This window comes from Prionailurus viverrinus, chromosome A3 (genome assembly GCF_022837055.1).
Source record: "Prionailurus viverrinus isolate Anna chromosome A3, UM_Priviv_1.0, whole genome shotgun sequence".
NCBI classification, from domain to species: Eukaryota; Metazoa; Chordata; class Mammalia; order Carnivora; family Felidae; genus Prionailurus; species Prionailurus viverrinus.
In genome coordinates, this window is record NC_062563.1 from 5,174,836 (window position 1) to 5,189,007 (window position 14,172).

The following is a 14,172-nucleotide window of genomic DNA, read 5'->3' on the forward strand; positions in this document are numbered from 1 at the left end:
GTAGGATCAAAAGTGACAATAAAGGGCCCAGACAAAATTTGATTCTTAAAATTCAATCACGTTGTTTTTTATTTTTTATTTAAAAAAAAAATTTTTTTTTTCAACGTTTATTTATTTTTGGGACAGAGAGAGACAGAGCATGAACGGGGGAGGGGCAGAGAGAGAGGGAGACACAGAATCGGAAACAGGCTCCAGGCTCTGAGCCATCAGCCCAGAGCCTGACGCGGGGCTCGAACTCACGGACCGCGAGATCGTGACCTGGCTGAAGTCGGACGCTTAACCGACTGCGCCACCCAGGCGCCCCAAATCACGTTGTTTTTTAAAAGCCATACTTAGAAATTCCCAAGGTATCAAAACAGAATTCAGAGACTCTATTTTGCCTTATTCATTATATTAGCCAGGAATGAGTGTGTCAGGAGAACGTTCTGGAGGGGAGGTGTTGATGAACTGAAAATGTCAAGGGGCTGTTTTGTGTTCTTTGCAACATCCCCTGAGCAAACGTGGAGGGGAGCTGTATCTGCAGAGGGGGGGCTGGGGAGCTCCTCCCTGCGCTGGCTTCGACATCAGCGGCCTGGCGCTTGGCCGGCAGGTGCCCAGCGGCTGGCCTCTGGACTCAGTGGATGCCTTGCTCCGGCCAGCTTAGCTCTTTGGCATACGCCCCTTTGCAGCTCCTGATCTCAAAAGCGTGTGCCAGACCCTTGTTCAGGCCTGGCACCCCGGCTCTCCAGCCGATGAAGCCCTGGGTCGTCTTCGGGACTGGCGGGGACGGAAGGATCTGGAATGGAGACGTAGGGGGTTTAGCCACCTTGGGCCACAGTGACACGGGGCGTGTCCACCGAGGCACCAGGATCGGCACGTGAGGCCCGATGGGGAAAGGACAGGAAGGTCTCCCTAAGTGAGATGCGCCCAAGGTACGCACGCTCCGGTCAGCTGGACCCCGAGACTCGCTTCTCGCCACAAAACCATGAGGCCAGGGGTGATTCTTTATCTGGTCATGCCTCACACACTGACTCATGACCTCCAGGAAAGTAATTGTTTTTTTAATAAATGTTTTTATTTATTTTTTGAGAGAGCAAGAGCAAGCAGGGGACAGGGAGACAGAGGATCTGAGATGGGCTCTGTGCTGACAGGCTGACAGGTTCACAGCAACGAGCCCGATGCGGGGCTCGGACTTAGGAACCGCGAGAGCATGACCTGAGCTGAAGTCGGATGCTCAACCTACTGGGCCACCCAGGCGCCCCTGGGAAAATAATTTTTATTTGATAAAAGAGCAAAAAGAAAAAAAAAAAAGTAAGGTTCAGAGATATCAGGGCACCTGGGTGGCTCAGTTGGTTAAGTGTCCGACTCTTGATCTCAGCTCAGGTCACGATCTCCCCGGTTTGTGAGTTCGAGCCCCACACCGGGCTCTGCGCTGACAGCACAGAGCCCCTGCTTGGGATTCTTTGTCTCCCCCCCCCCCTCTCTTTCTCTGCTCCTCCCCTGCTCTGTCTCTCTCTCAAAAGTAAGTGAACATTTTAAAAAAAGACATATTAAGTTCACATCCCCCTTTATAAAATATGGAACAATATTGTCAGATGGTATCCCGGCGGTTACAAATACTCCGTTTTCCTCAGGAGGCTTTATGAAACGTGTGTGCATGCACCCACACTCCCCCCACCCCCAAACTGTAGAGGCCACAAGAATGAAAAGTGATAGAATATAATTAAAGACCGAAGGAAGATGAGGCTCTGTCTGAAACGAAAAACCACCGTTTTGTTCGTCAATTCCCTGGACAGACTTGAAATCTTTGGAAAAAGAGGGCAAATGTTTACGTTAGTTTCTCCCCTTCCATTTGAAATAAGGCCCCGTTCTGCCTCAGGGCTTTTGTACACGCTGTTCCCTTTGCCTGGAAAGCTTTTCCAGGGCTGGCTCTTTGTCATCCTTCAGTCCTCAGCTCAAAGGCCGTCACCCTGTCCTCTGTTATCCTCTAAAACCTCACCTGTCTCTTTCCTCCATGGCATGCAGCACAGCATCTAACAATTGTGTTGATTTTCTTGTTTCATGTGGGCCCCCCCTCCCCCCCTCCCCACCCCCTTGTCTTTTCTTCCTGTTTACCACTGTTTACCCAAGCAAGCCCCTGGCACCCACCAATAGCTAACCGTCATTGGAACTCTCTAAAACCCACCGGGTAACGTTCCAAATCCTTCGCAGGCGTTCTCCCACGGAACCCCGACACTATTCCCTGAAATAGGTGCTTTCGTTAACCCCCATCGTCCAGGGGGGAAAGGAGACACAGGGCAATCGGACGCTCACAAGACCACGCAGAGGGTGAGCAGCCGAGCAGGATTTGGGTCCCGGTGGTCTGGGCCCGGTCCTTCCCCCGCCCCGGTTTCGGGCCCGGCCCCTGGAAGTGTTTGCTGAATGACGGGACCAACCCCATCCTTTTCTCGGCCGCCCTCCGCTTCTGCAGCGCTGGACGCAGAGGTCCTCGCGAGTGTCGTGTGGGGACAAGTGGCCTGATGTGTCGGGGCACGGGGGCCCCGACAGGGCCTGGAAACTGGCCTCCCCCCTGCTGGGCGCCACCGCCTCCTTACCTACCGCGGAGCGGGGCGAACACAGTTCCCTGCAGGGCTCATTTCTTACTTAGGAAAATAAGTATTCAAAACGACCTGGCGAACCTTGATGTATTTCTCCGCTGGGGTCACGGGCCGGATGCGGAATCGCTCGGGAAGCTCGATTTTGGGCTTTGGGGTGAGGGGTTCTTCGTCACCCTTGAGCAACTGAAACACAATCCCCAGAGATAGGAAGCCTCAGACTGAGGTTGGTGGGAGCCGTCTCGTCCCTGTCCCCCCCTGGGAAGGCCGCTGTTTGCAGGTGACCGAAGCATGGCTCAGAAACGTGGGGGAGCTTGGAGGAATCACACTGTGAGAAAGGGGCAGACTGGCGACCGTCAGCTCAGCCTCGGGACTCGGCGCTTGACTGCTCTGCCTTGTGTCAGCTTTTGCACCTGCTAATTTATACTCCTGCGTCATAATTTGGGAAAACCTCACAGGTTATGGACTCAAAAACTTGCCAACAAGCTTCCAGGACCAATCTTGAAAATATTAGAGGAGAGTCCCCATCCCCCCTTTTAATTTTTAAAGCGATTTCGAACTCCGAAATCCCAATTTAATTACATGTGAGGAATATTAATACAGACTCTTTTTTATGCATTTTGTATTAATAAGGACTCATTTTATGCATAAAATCTCAAGTTGTAGAATTCTGTAAGTATTAAAAAAAACTCATTAAGAGTGGCATGATTTGAAAGCTAGCGGGTGGGGTGAATTACAAATGGGGTTACGCAGCCCTGAATCACGAAGGTTTGGAATTATGCGATTCTTGTGTCGTTCTGCAGTCCCTCCCAAGAAATGTGGTCTCCAGGTTGTTGTGTCCTGGGGGTAGTTTGAAAGACTGTGGTCATGGGGCACCTGGGGGGCTCCGTCGGTTGAGTGTCCGACTCATGGTTTTGGCTCAGGTCATGATCTTGCAGTCTGTGAGATCAAGCCTGGCGTCAGACTCTGGGCCGACAGTGCAGAGCCTGCTTGGGATTCTCTCCCTCCCTCTCTCTCTTCCCCTCCCCCACTCGCTCTCTCTCTCAAAATAAATAAATAAACATGAAGAAAGAAAGGTTGTAGTCTGGTGGCCACCGTCCCACTGAAGCCCATGCAAGCATTTTACATCTGTAAGGTGATTTACAGACCCGAGCCACTACTCAAGAGTCAGATTTCATTTCTTTACTTAAAATTTTTTTTTAAAGAAATATTTTTTTATTTTTGAGAGAGCGAGCGAGCCAGAGAGAAAGTGAGTGGGGAGGGGCAGAGAGAGAGAGGGAGACACAGAATCCGAAGCAGGCTCCAGGCTCTGAGCTGTCAGCATGGAGCCAGACGCGGGCTCAGACCCGTGAACTGGGAGATCGTGACCTGAGCTGAAGTCGGACGGTCAACCGACCGAGCCGCCCAGGCGCCCCTGGCCAGATTTCATTTAAACGTGTGGGTTTCTGGACTCTCTTGAGCCACGGGGGATCTGCACTTCTCCTGTCTACCAAGTAGCACTCAGCTGAGCTGATGAGCTCTGCATGGGCCCAGGGGTTTCTGCAGTCACGTCTACCACTCCCTGGTAATTACGCCTGGCCCTTCTGCCTGTTTCTGTTACCTGGCTGGTTTAGGAAATACCTAGGATATTTCCCCGGTAATCCCTATATATTCACCTGGCTTCTACTTCTCGTCCCATCTGAACTACACACTCACCCAGTGAGGCCAGTCTGAGGCCAAGTGGCCCTGCAACCAGGCAGACCAGTTTCTCCCCTTGGTGCTTCCCTGTATTAACTGTATGACTTTGCAAGTCTTGGAGCTCAATTTCTTAATTCATAAAATGGGCATAAAACAGCACTCCCTTCTGTGCAAGAGTTGTTGTGTGGATTAAACGAGCTGGTTCGGATGAAGCACCCAGAACATGGCTGGCTCGTAGTAAGTGCTCAACAAATTCGCGAAAGGAAGGAACCTGTAGGTTTCAGAGTTACCGGTTTTCGTATACAACACTCTGTTTAACTTTATTCTTACAAATTGTGCACTTCCTAACCATTCATTCTTTGAAATAATCAATTCTATAACCTCTGGGCTCATAAAATCTCTATTTACCTCCTCGAGAGGGGTTGCTAAAAATCCCCAGTTCTGGGCCCAGTTTTGCCGCGCTTCGGTTTCAGCTTTCAGGCGGTATTTCCTGAAAAACAAAACAAAACAAAACAAAACAAAAGGTCCTAAGTGCTGGGCGGCATTGGAAAAAGGTTAAAGTAGCAAACTCTAAAAGGTCCACTGGGGAAAATTTTACCTTTTTCCATGCGTGTTATTCACTGAACTATGCCTCTGTGCCAGAAAGGGAGCTGGGTGCCAGAGGGAGCAGGAGTCCCGATCTCTGGGGACCACGAGGGGTGACAAGTGACTAAAGAACCAGAGGTATGGGTTGGATGGCACGCTGGGGACAAGACTTGGGGCTGGCTCTGCCCGAGGGGCCATCTAGGTATCAGAGTCCTTATTTTGGTGAAGTGAGTGAGGTGGGGTGAGGCGTCTGGAGTGCAGAATTTAAGGGGTGCTCACTTCCAGGTTCTGGCAAGTGCAGAGCCAGCATGGCCTGACCTTGAGAATGAGCCCTCCTTAAATACTGCCTCCCAGGTCCCCCACCGGCCCCGCCCTAATCCTGGCCCTGCTTGTGCTCCACAGTAAATATGATTTATCTACAGTGACCTACTAGTTGAGGGCTGGTGTGTCACATTTTGCGCACATCTAATTAAACATTTACTCATTTTGACTTTCAAGCTTCTTTTCCTCTTTTGGAATCAGTATCTGCACCCCCACCCCACCCCCACCCCCCACCCCTCCAGCGCCCTGGAGGTCCCGAACAAGCTTTCTGCCCTGGGCACTGAGCATCTAAAGCAGAGTCTAGTCTAATGGAGATATAATGTGAGCCTCAGGTATGAGCCACGTACATAATAACAATTTTCTAGACGCCACACTAACGAAAAAGTGAAAAAAAACAGCTGAAGTTAATTTTAATAGTAGTTTCTTTGGGGGGTATGAAATCTTCGAAATCTGTTGTTTATATTACATTTACAGTTCGTTCCAATTTGGGCCAGCCACTGGCTCAGTGGCCGCTTTGGATGTTGGACAGAACCGTCTAAGGGTTGAACCGGCTCTCTTCACACAGGAGGGGGCATCTGATTTGGGTCCTGAAGGATGAGTATGAGTTTGTCTGGTGGAGAAGGGACGGAGGGGCATTTTAAACGGACGGAACATACCTGCCACAGCAGTCTTACAGGTGTCTGAGACAAAGATAAAAACCAATGGATAGCTGTGTATTTTACGGCAAAGGATTCTGGCTTCCCATGGACAAGAGAGAGGTAAAGTTTCCTATAAAAATAAATTTGAGGGGCGCCTGGGTGGCGCAGTCGGTTAAGCGTCCGACTTCAGCCAGGTCACGATCTCGAGGTCCGTGAGTTCGAGCCCCGCGGCAGGCTCTGGGCTGATGGCTCGGAGCCTGGAGCCTGTTACCGATTCTCTGTCTCCCTCTCTCTCTGCCCCTCCCCCATTCATGCTCTGTCTCTCTCTGTCCCCAAAATAAATAAACGTTGAAAAAAAAATAAAAATAAATTTGAGCCAAAAAGAGAGCCAGTTTAAAGAAAAATATGAAGTGATTAACGCAGGTTTTCCAAGGAAATGATAAAAATCAGAGAGATGGCCAGCAGGATAACTGAAGTTTACGAGGTAAGCAATTATGCTTTATTGTTACTCAACTTCACTTACTTGCATCTAAATTAGTAACCTCCCATATTGGTGGAAACTTCAGAGAGATGGTATATTTAGCGATTCAATAGAATGCCGAATAAAAACACCCATTACAAATGTCTGCTGAACATAAACCTTTTAGAAAATGGATCGGTTTTTTAAATTGAAATCTCTTACTATTTAAAAAGGCAGGAAAATCAAGAATGTAAAGAGCCTATGCATACCTCATTCAAATTAAGTATTAAGATATTTGGTTTTTTTTTTTTTTTTGTAATTTGGTAAATCTTAAAAATAACATGTTGGTCGGCTCAACAAGCAAAGATTTGCAGATGATTGCAAAACCAGATGTAGTATCTTTTATCTTTCGTGGTGGGCCTAAGAGGAGAAAGGCTTTCTGGTGGCCCTCATGTCCCTGACGTCGCCCAGACCACCTCCAGCGCACGGTCCTGGCGCCCGGAGGTCGACCGCCTCCGGGAGCTGGAGGGGAAACTGAGGCCGCCAGGTGTGCACGCTCGAGGTGGGAACGGCCCCGCCCACCGGGTACGGGATCCCGGGCGTTACCAGATCTCGTCTTGGGCCACGAGGTTCACGCGCTCGGCCGCAGCGGTGCTGAGAGGTTTCTGCGTCATGTGGGCTCTTGGTCTCTGGGCTCCCGGCGCGCACCGGCCCTGGGCTCGGCGGCGTCTCGCGTCGCCAGGGAGACCGGTTGCCCAGCAACGCGGGACGCGGAGGCGGAGGCTGTGCTGCACCTGGCGCGGGGTGCGGGCGCGAGGCTCCAGCCGAGTCCGTGAGCCCGCTGCCCTCCTCCGCCCGCCTCCGAGCCCTCCGCCCACCTCCCTGCCCACCTGCCTGGCCCTGGCGGCGGCGGCAGCCCTTCTCCTGTGCGGGAAGCCCTAGGGAAGCCTCACCGCCTCACCACCCTCCCCCTTTAAAATTTAGGCCTGCGAGGCAAGTACGCACACCCACGAGTGTACCCATCCTAAATGTACCAAGCTTGATGAATTCTGTCACAGAGGAACGCACCCCCCCGAAGCCACGGTCTGGATTATCAACTAGGACCTTCCAGCCCACCCTCCTTGTCCACTTCTCTGGGGGGTGATTAGTTTCACTGGCATTTGAACTTTGCAGAAGTGACTCGTCCAGGGCCCAAGGTTGTGTTTGAGAGGTTCATCCACCTTGCTGTGCGTGCCTGGGCGTGTTCTTTGTTCGTTTCCACTCCCGAAGTCTATCCTGCTGCCGCCGGGGTGGGGATTGGGGTTTTGGCCACCCCAGTGCTGCCCCGAGTATTCCTGCACATGGCTTGGGGAGAGCCTCGCATATGTATGCATTTCTGCTGGTATTCACCATTTATAACAATCCCCTACATGAAATGCACAGATAATATGGCCTGCACACCCCACACCCACACCCTCCTTCATGCCCATCAACACGAACCCTTCGCGACCGGGGTTCTCAATCGGTTCACTGACTGACTTGGTGATCTCCCAAGGTTTCCACCAGCGCACATTGTCAGAGGCCTGGAATTGGACACTGGGTCTAAGAGACAACAGTTAATGGACAGACTTGGAGGGCAGGGCGCCATGTTTTTTTGCCCAAGCAGCCAAGAGGTACACAGGTGCCCAGAGACTCATGGGACTGAGCAAAGGGGGTCAGCATGCTTCTGCTGAACTCCAGGCCATCTCCAGGATAATTACCAAGGTCACCTGAGGGGGCGTGGGTGTTTTACCTTCCAGTTGGGTACCTGTGATTCTCCCTGGAATGTCTGCCTCCCTCCCTTTCCCTGACCTCCTTGCTCCCTTATCAACAGATTTGTGCTTTTATGGGGCTGTTGGGGGATGTATTTACATATAACAATGTTCTCCGTACCCAAGGCGTGTATATGTTTCTTGGCTGTTGGGAGGTGCTGGGTAGAGGCCCCAAATTGGGGTGGTCCCATTTGCCCACTCAGCCAAAACAGTGAGGGGGCCGGGCGGGGGCTGGAATTAGAGAGGATAGGTTAATTCACGAATGTGGTACACATTATGCCCTTGGCTGAGCAAGCTGGTGGGCCTGGTCGGATTGCCGCAGGCTGGACAAGTGTCCGGGTGGGCTCAGGGTTTTCTTTCGGGCCTTTTTTTGTGAGTTCTTTCGGACTCACAAAAAAAGATTTCTTACAACAGGGGGTAAGTAATCTGGAAAGTGGTGTGAATAGTGGGCAGCGGGGAGAGGAGGATCCATCATGTAGGAGGGCAAAGTCAGCTTTCCCTTCGGGAAGCTTCCAAGATGATTCTGTTAAAATGATTAATTAAGAGTAAGTTCACTTACTGAATGTCTCTGTATGCCGGGCTCATTCATTCTACAAATGTCTGCCGAGCACCTCTGATGTGCGCGGTGATCCAGGAAGGGACCAGACAGACTAAGTCGTTGCCCCTGCCCCAGGGGGAGGGGTGGACACATCTGGAGGAAAGACAACGAGGCAATAAACAAATGCACACACCGGCTCATGCCGGGGAGACACGTCTGGCCCAGAGGAGGCTAAATCAGGAAGGAGGTTCAAGGTGACGGGGAGTCAGGGGAGAGGTATGGGAAAAACTATTGTGAGTGGGTAGGGAAGCTCAGGTCCTGAGCTGAGCCGGCCCCGAGTGTCTGGAGAACACTAAGGAGGTCAGTGCAGCTGGAGGCGTTCCTGGAAGGTGTGGCAGGTACAGATACGGACAAGCAAGGACAGTGCCTTCCAGGAGGTCAGTCGAGTGGAGGCACAGATGTGAATGCCCCCAGATGATAATGCATCGTTTCATCATTCTGGATGGGGTAACAGTAGGATGATGTGATTTAGAGCGTGCCCCTGATGAGGCAGGGAAGTACAGAGGCGGCAAAGAGTGAGTTGGGTTTTGAAGGATGAGTAGGAGTTTGCCAGTTCTGCCCATTCTCCTCAGAAATAGCTGCATGGGCCACCCTGGGGGAAGGGTCTAGGATGAGAAGTGGTTGAGGTTCAAAGTCCAAGCTTTGGGACCGGATGTGGCCTCACGCCCTGCCTCTGCTGTGTTCCATCTCGGTGGCCTCGGGAAAGTTGGTTGACCTCTCTGAGCCCATGTCCTCATCTGCCAAATGAACTTGTAGGGGTCTGAGGAGGTGGCGTGGGGGGCGCAAGTGTGAATGGCTCTGCATGCTGCCAGAGTGGTTGGTGCTCATGAATAATGGAGAACGTCGCCCAACGACCAGCCTGCGGGTTGCCTCGGCATAGGAGGCGTCTTTGGCCAAAGGCACGAAGGTTTGGGAGACAGTGTGGGGAGATGGAAATGAGGCCTTGACTGGAGCTGGGCTTTGCTTCTTGAGGATGTCAGTTTTGAAGAAGAGGCTGTGGGCGGCTGTTGGACTGGCCCGGAGGGCGGGATTCCTTCTTTCCTGAGAGGGGAGAGAGCTACACTCACCTGGGGCAGCCCCGTGGGCCTTTCTGAGGCGCCATAGTAACCATCATGGCGCCAGCATTCCCTGGGCCCCAGCTGGATCCTTCTTTACATTCTCCAATTTCACGAAGGAGGGATTCCTTTGGTGACATTTTATAGAATGGAAAACCGGCTCGAACAATTGGTGGGAGAGAAAGGATTTGAAGCAAACTTCAAAGGCCCTCGTCTGGCCATGAACTCTGGGTTTGGGGGTGACTCTTCCTCCCTAGGAGCAGGGCCTGCAGGAAGATGGGGCGTCCACATATCCTATCCTCCTCCTCTCTCTTGACTAATCAGGAGGCCCTTCTCTCTCTGGATGATTTTTAAGCAGCTGAGCTTGGCCGTGGGTGTCGAACCCAAGCAGCAAAGGACAGTGGGAAAGAAGCCCAGCTCTGGTTTTTCTGAGGTGTTCCCTGAACTCTTGGTGGGTCTTGCGAGGTTCTGTGCCTCTCCCTGAAACTGCTGTCAGGCAGCCGAAGTTGGTGGAGGACCCAGATGAGGCAGAGGCCCTGTGCTGCCACCTGCAGGCGCTCCCTGAAGACACCTTCCTGACTGACGGGCACGGATTTGCTTCAGCCAACTATGAACAGAGCCCCCACTCACCGTCCTGTCAGCATGAACGACCCATCTTCAATCAGCTTGACCACGGAGGGCTCTAGGGTTGCCAGATTCAGTAAATACAGGATGTCCAGTTAAATTTGAGTTTCACAGATGGGGCGCTTGGGTGGCGCAGTCAGTTAAGCGTCCGACTTCAGCCAGGTCACGATCTCGCAGTCCGTGAGTTCGAGCCCCGCGTCAGGCTCTGGGCTGATGGCTCGGAGCCTGGAGCCTGTTTCCGATTCTGTGTCTCCCTCTCTCTCTGCCCCTCCCCCGTTCATGCTCTGTCTCTCTCTGTCCCAAAAATAAATAAAAAACGTTGAAAAAAAATTAAAAAAAAAATTGAGTTTCACGGAGCATACTTATGCCATACTATGTTTATACCAAGAAATTGTGTGTTGTTCACCCAAAACACAAATAATCCAGTGAAGAAATGGGCAGAAGACATGAATAGACACTTTTCCAAAGAAGATACCCAGATGGCCAACAGACACATGAAAAGATGCTCAACATCACTCATCATCAGGGAAATGCAAATCGAAACCATGATGAGATATCACCTCCCACCTGTCAGAATGGCTAAAATGAACAACTCAGGCAACAGCAGATGTTGGCCAGGATGCAGAGGAAGACGAACCCTTTTGCGTTGCTGGTAGAAATGCAAACGAGTGCAGCCATTGTGGAAAACAGTATGGCGGTTCAAACAGAAGTGCCCTACAACCTAGCAATTGCACTAGTAGGTGTTTATCCAAAGGGTACAGGAGTGCTGATTCGAAGGGGTACATGCACCCCAATGTTTATAGCAGCACTAGCAACAATAGCCAAAGTATGGAAAGAGCCCCAATGTCCATCGACTGATGAATGGATAAAGTTATGGAATATGTATACAACAGAGTATTACTCGGCGATCAAAAAGATTGAAATCTCGCCATTGGCAACAAGGTGGATAGAGCTAAAGTGTATTATGCTAAGTGAAATTAGTAGAGAAAGACGAATATCATATGATTTCACTCATATGTGGATTAAAGAAACAAAACAGATGAACATAGGGGAAGGGAAGGAAAAATTAGATAAAAACAGAAAGAGAGAGACCAACCATAAGAGATTCTCAAATACAGAGAACAAATTGAGGGTTGCTGGAGGGCAGTCGCGGGGGGGGGGATGGGTTAAATGGGGGATGGTCATAAAAAAGGGTGCTTGTTGGGATGAGCACTGGGTGTCATATACAAGTGAGAAATCACTGAATTCTATTCCTGAAACCAATATTACACTATATGTTAACCAACTTGGATTTAAATTAAAAAGAAAAAAGAAATCTCGTGCGGTTTCGCTGGGTCCTGTGTCATCTCTGAACATCCTAGTCTCGGTGAACTTCTGCATTGGTGTGTGTGCCTTCTCCTCCTCTCCTTGTTCTAGGACTGGAAACCTCCTCCCCACGATATTTGAAACAAGACATCCGCGGACCTCTGACGGACACTGTTCACCATTTCTTCACTTTAATTCCGTTCTTTTGGAAAGAGTGTTATTCAGGAAGAGCTGGGAGGGGAAGGGATGGCCACACTTGCTGATTCCCATCATACGTGGGAAAGGGAGGAAATATTTACAGCTTGGGAAGGTTTGCCATATTCCTGCATATTAATATTTTTGGCCATCTCTCAGCATCCTGGGACAGTTTTTAGTTTTTATTTTTCCCCCCATTTTGCTGTTGCTCTGTAAAACCTTTCAACAACTGGAGCCAACTGTTTCTTTTTAGTTTTTAAGCTTAAACAGTTTTCTTTTTTATTTTGTGATTTTTTTTAAAACCAAAGAATGTTTTGTGCAGCCAACGTCCCGGCCAGCCAGCCAGCGTGCCTTTTTCCGCAGCGCGGGTGATTATTACCTCGACTGCATAACAAAGACATGAAGGCTTGAGATAAAGGTGCCAATTTGCAGGGCAGGTTTTTGATGGCTTCACCGAGCTTAAGGAACTCCAAGGGTCTCTAGGCCTTACGCCCCCATTATGTTAGCTCGGGTCACAGCAAAGGGACTCTTGTCTTACCTTACAAATTGTCCACACTCCACACACCTAAAGTAACAATTAACATCACTCTCTGGGGCTTATTGAAGAAGAACAAAGCCGAATCCCTCCCACCGCGCCCCAGAAGCCTCCCTCTCAGCTTTGTTCTCCGCTGGGCGCAATTATCAATGACTCCACGTCGCGGCCCCTCCGGGTCAGGGTGCATTTTCTTCCTCTCTTCCGCTCTCACCTGCCCCTTCCTTTCCAGCCTCTCTTGTGCCAGCTCTTAGGATGTGAGAAAAGCCCAGCCCCTGTGTGAAAAGTAAGCCTGAATGCTAGGGGAGAAGAGCCAGCTTTGATTTCCAAGCGAGACTAACACTCAGCGATCTTTGCAGGGGAAGGTGGTAAGTGCCCGGGAGCGGTCCTCGGGTGGCCGTCAGAATGGAAGGCACAGGGTGTCCATGGGCTGTCACAAGGCACGTCTGCAATGAAGTCTCTGTGCTCGAGGAGGAGTCCGCTTAGAATGCATGTGCTCTGAGAATGCAGGTGTCGCCCAAGAAGGGCTTGGAGTAGCCTGAAGTCGCAGGTACCGTCCTTGAATGGAACTCGAGTGGCGTATTACCTGTGATTCCAGAGAGACCTCATCGAGCTGGCCTGGCCAGGCGCAGGGCTTTGCTGTCCAGGGTGGACCAGCTACCCTGGTTCTGCCAGCAGAGGGTCCGACAGAAGGTTTGGAAGGAAAACTGGACCCCTGCGCAGGAAGGGGAGACGGGAGGTGATTTCCATGTTCTGTTCTGTAAGATTACGGATTTACGTGCCTGGCAGACCACTCCCCTTCCCCTTTCGCTGAGGCTTAAGGCAGGCTACGGTTTTCAGTGGTCATTCGTTCGCTCATTCACTCAACTGACACATGTACCAAATCTCCTCTACGTGCTGGGCTTTGTGCCGGGCACTGGGGACCCATCAGGGGCAAGGCAGGACTGGTTCCAACCTCAGGAAGCTCCCAGTTTAGTAAACCAATAAACCAGGAGACTTTCAAATGGGGACAAGCGTTAAAAAGAACAAAACAGAACATGTAAGGGGTGTTGTGGGGTGAGGGAGTTATGGCAGTAGGATGCCAGGGGAGGTGGCATTTGAGCAGGGACACGAGCAGTGTCTGGAGACAGAGGAGGACACCCATGGGGGCTGGGCGGTCCACCAGGCCTCGGCACCAGGTGGGCCTGGGGAATTTGGACTTTTTATTCCAAGTTCAGTGGGAGGTGCTTAGCGCGCCTGGGTAGGGCTGTCCAGTCCAACACACAGGCTTTGCGGCCTCGGGCACAGCGTAGGACCCCCTGTGTCCCCACAGCCCCCCCAGACGATGTTCTCTCATGTTCTCATTGCTGCTTTTCGGAGTTCAAGGGCATCAAGGGGTTCAGGGCTGGGACCTCATGAAAGAGAGTAGGAAGATCGCGCTCCTGAAATCTTTTGCAGACTATCCCCTTCCGTGCTTGAAGTGGTTCTGGGATAGCAGCTAACTATACTTCCCTCCAGCCTGGCTGGGGCCTGGTTGATCACCAGGTGACATTTCACCGGGCTGCAGTGATTGGCCGGATAGGAGGACATGTGACCGAAGCAGGGCCAATCAGAGTCTTTCCCTGGGTTTTTATGAACAGACACCAAGCTGGGATGACCCTTTTTGTCTCTAGGCTGGGATATGGAAAGCTTAGAGAGCTGTCTGTGGCCAAACCCCTCTCTTCCTGCCCCTGTGCATGCTGCTTCCGTGCCGGTAGGGGAGAAGCCTGAATGCTCCAGGAAACAAGGAGGCCAGTGTGCAGAGAGGGGGAGGGGAGGGTCGAAGTGAGGGCGCAAGAGA

General features: G+C 51.2%; 1 protein-coding gene across 2 annotated transcripts; it reads right to left on the reverse strand.

The window, feature by feature from the left end:
• Positions 1-320: 320 nt before the first annotated feature.
• CA3H20orf85 (chromosome A3 C20orf85 homolog) lies at positions 321-6,973 on the reverse strand. Of its 2 annotated transcripts, XM_047854012.1 has the most exons (5): positions 6,861-6,973; positions 4,659-4,740; positions 2,658-2,759; positions 2,165-2,221; positions 321-775 (listed from the first exon to the last, which is right to left on the reverse strand). In XM_047854012.1, exons 1-5 carry the CDS (start codon positions 6,926-6,928, stop codon positions 614-616), a joined length of 471 nt encoding a protein of 156 aa, XP_047709968.1. In that variant the 5' UTR covers positions 6,929-6,973; the 3' UTR covers positions 321-613. The 2 variants fall into 2 exon arrangements, with proteins under 2 accessions (XP_047709968.1, XP_047709969.1); XM_047854013.1 differs by lacking the exon at positions 2,165-2,221.
• Between the last annotated feature and the right edge of the window lie 7,199 nt (positions 6,974-14,172).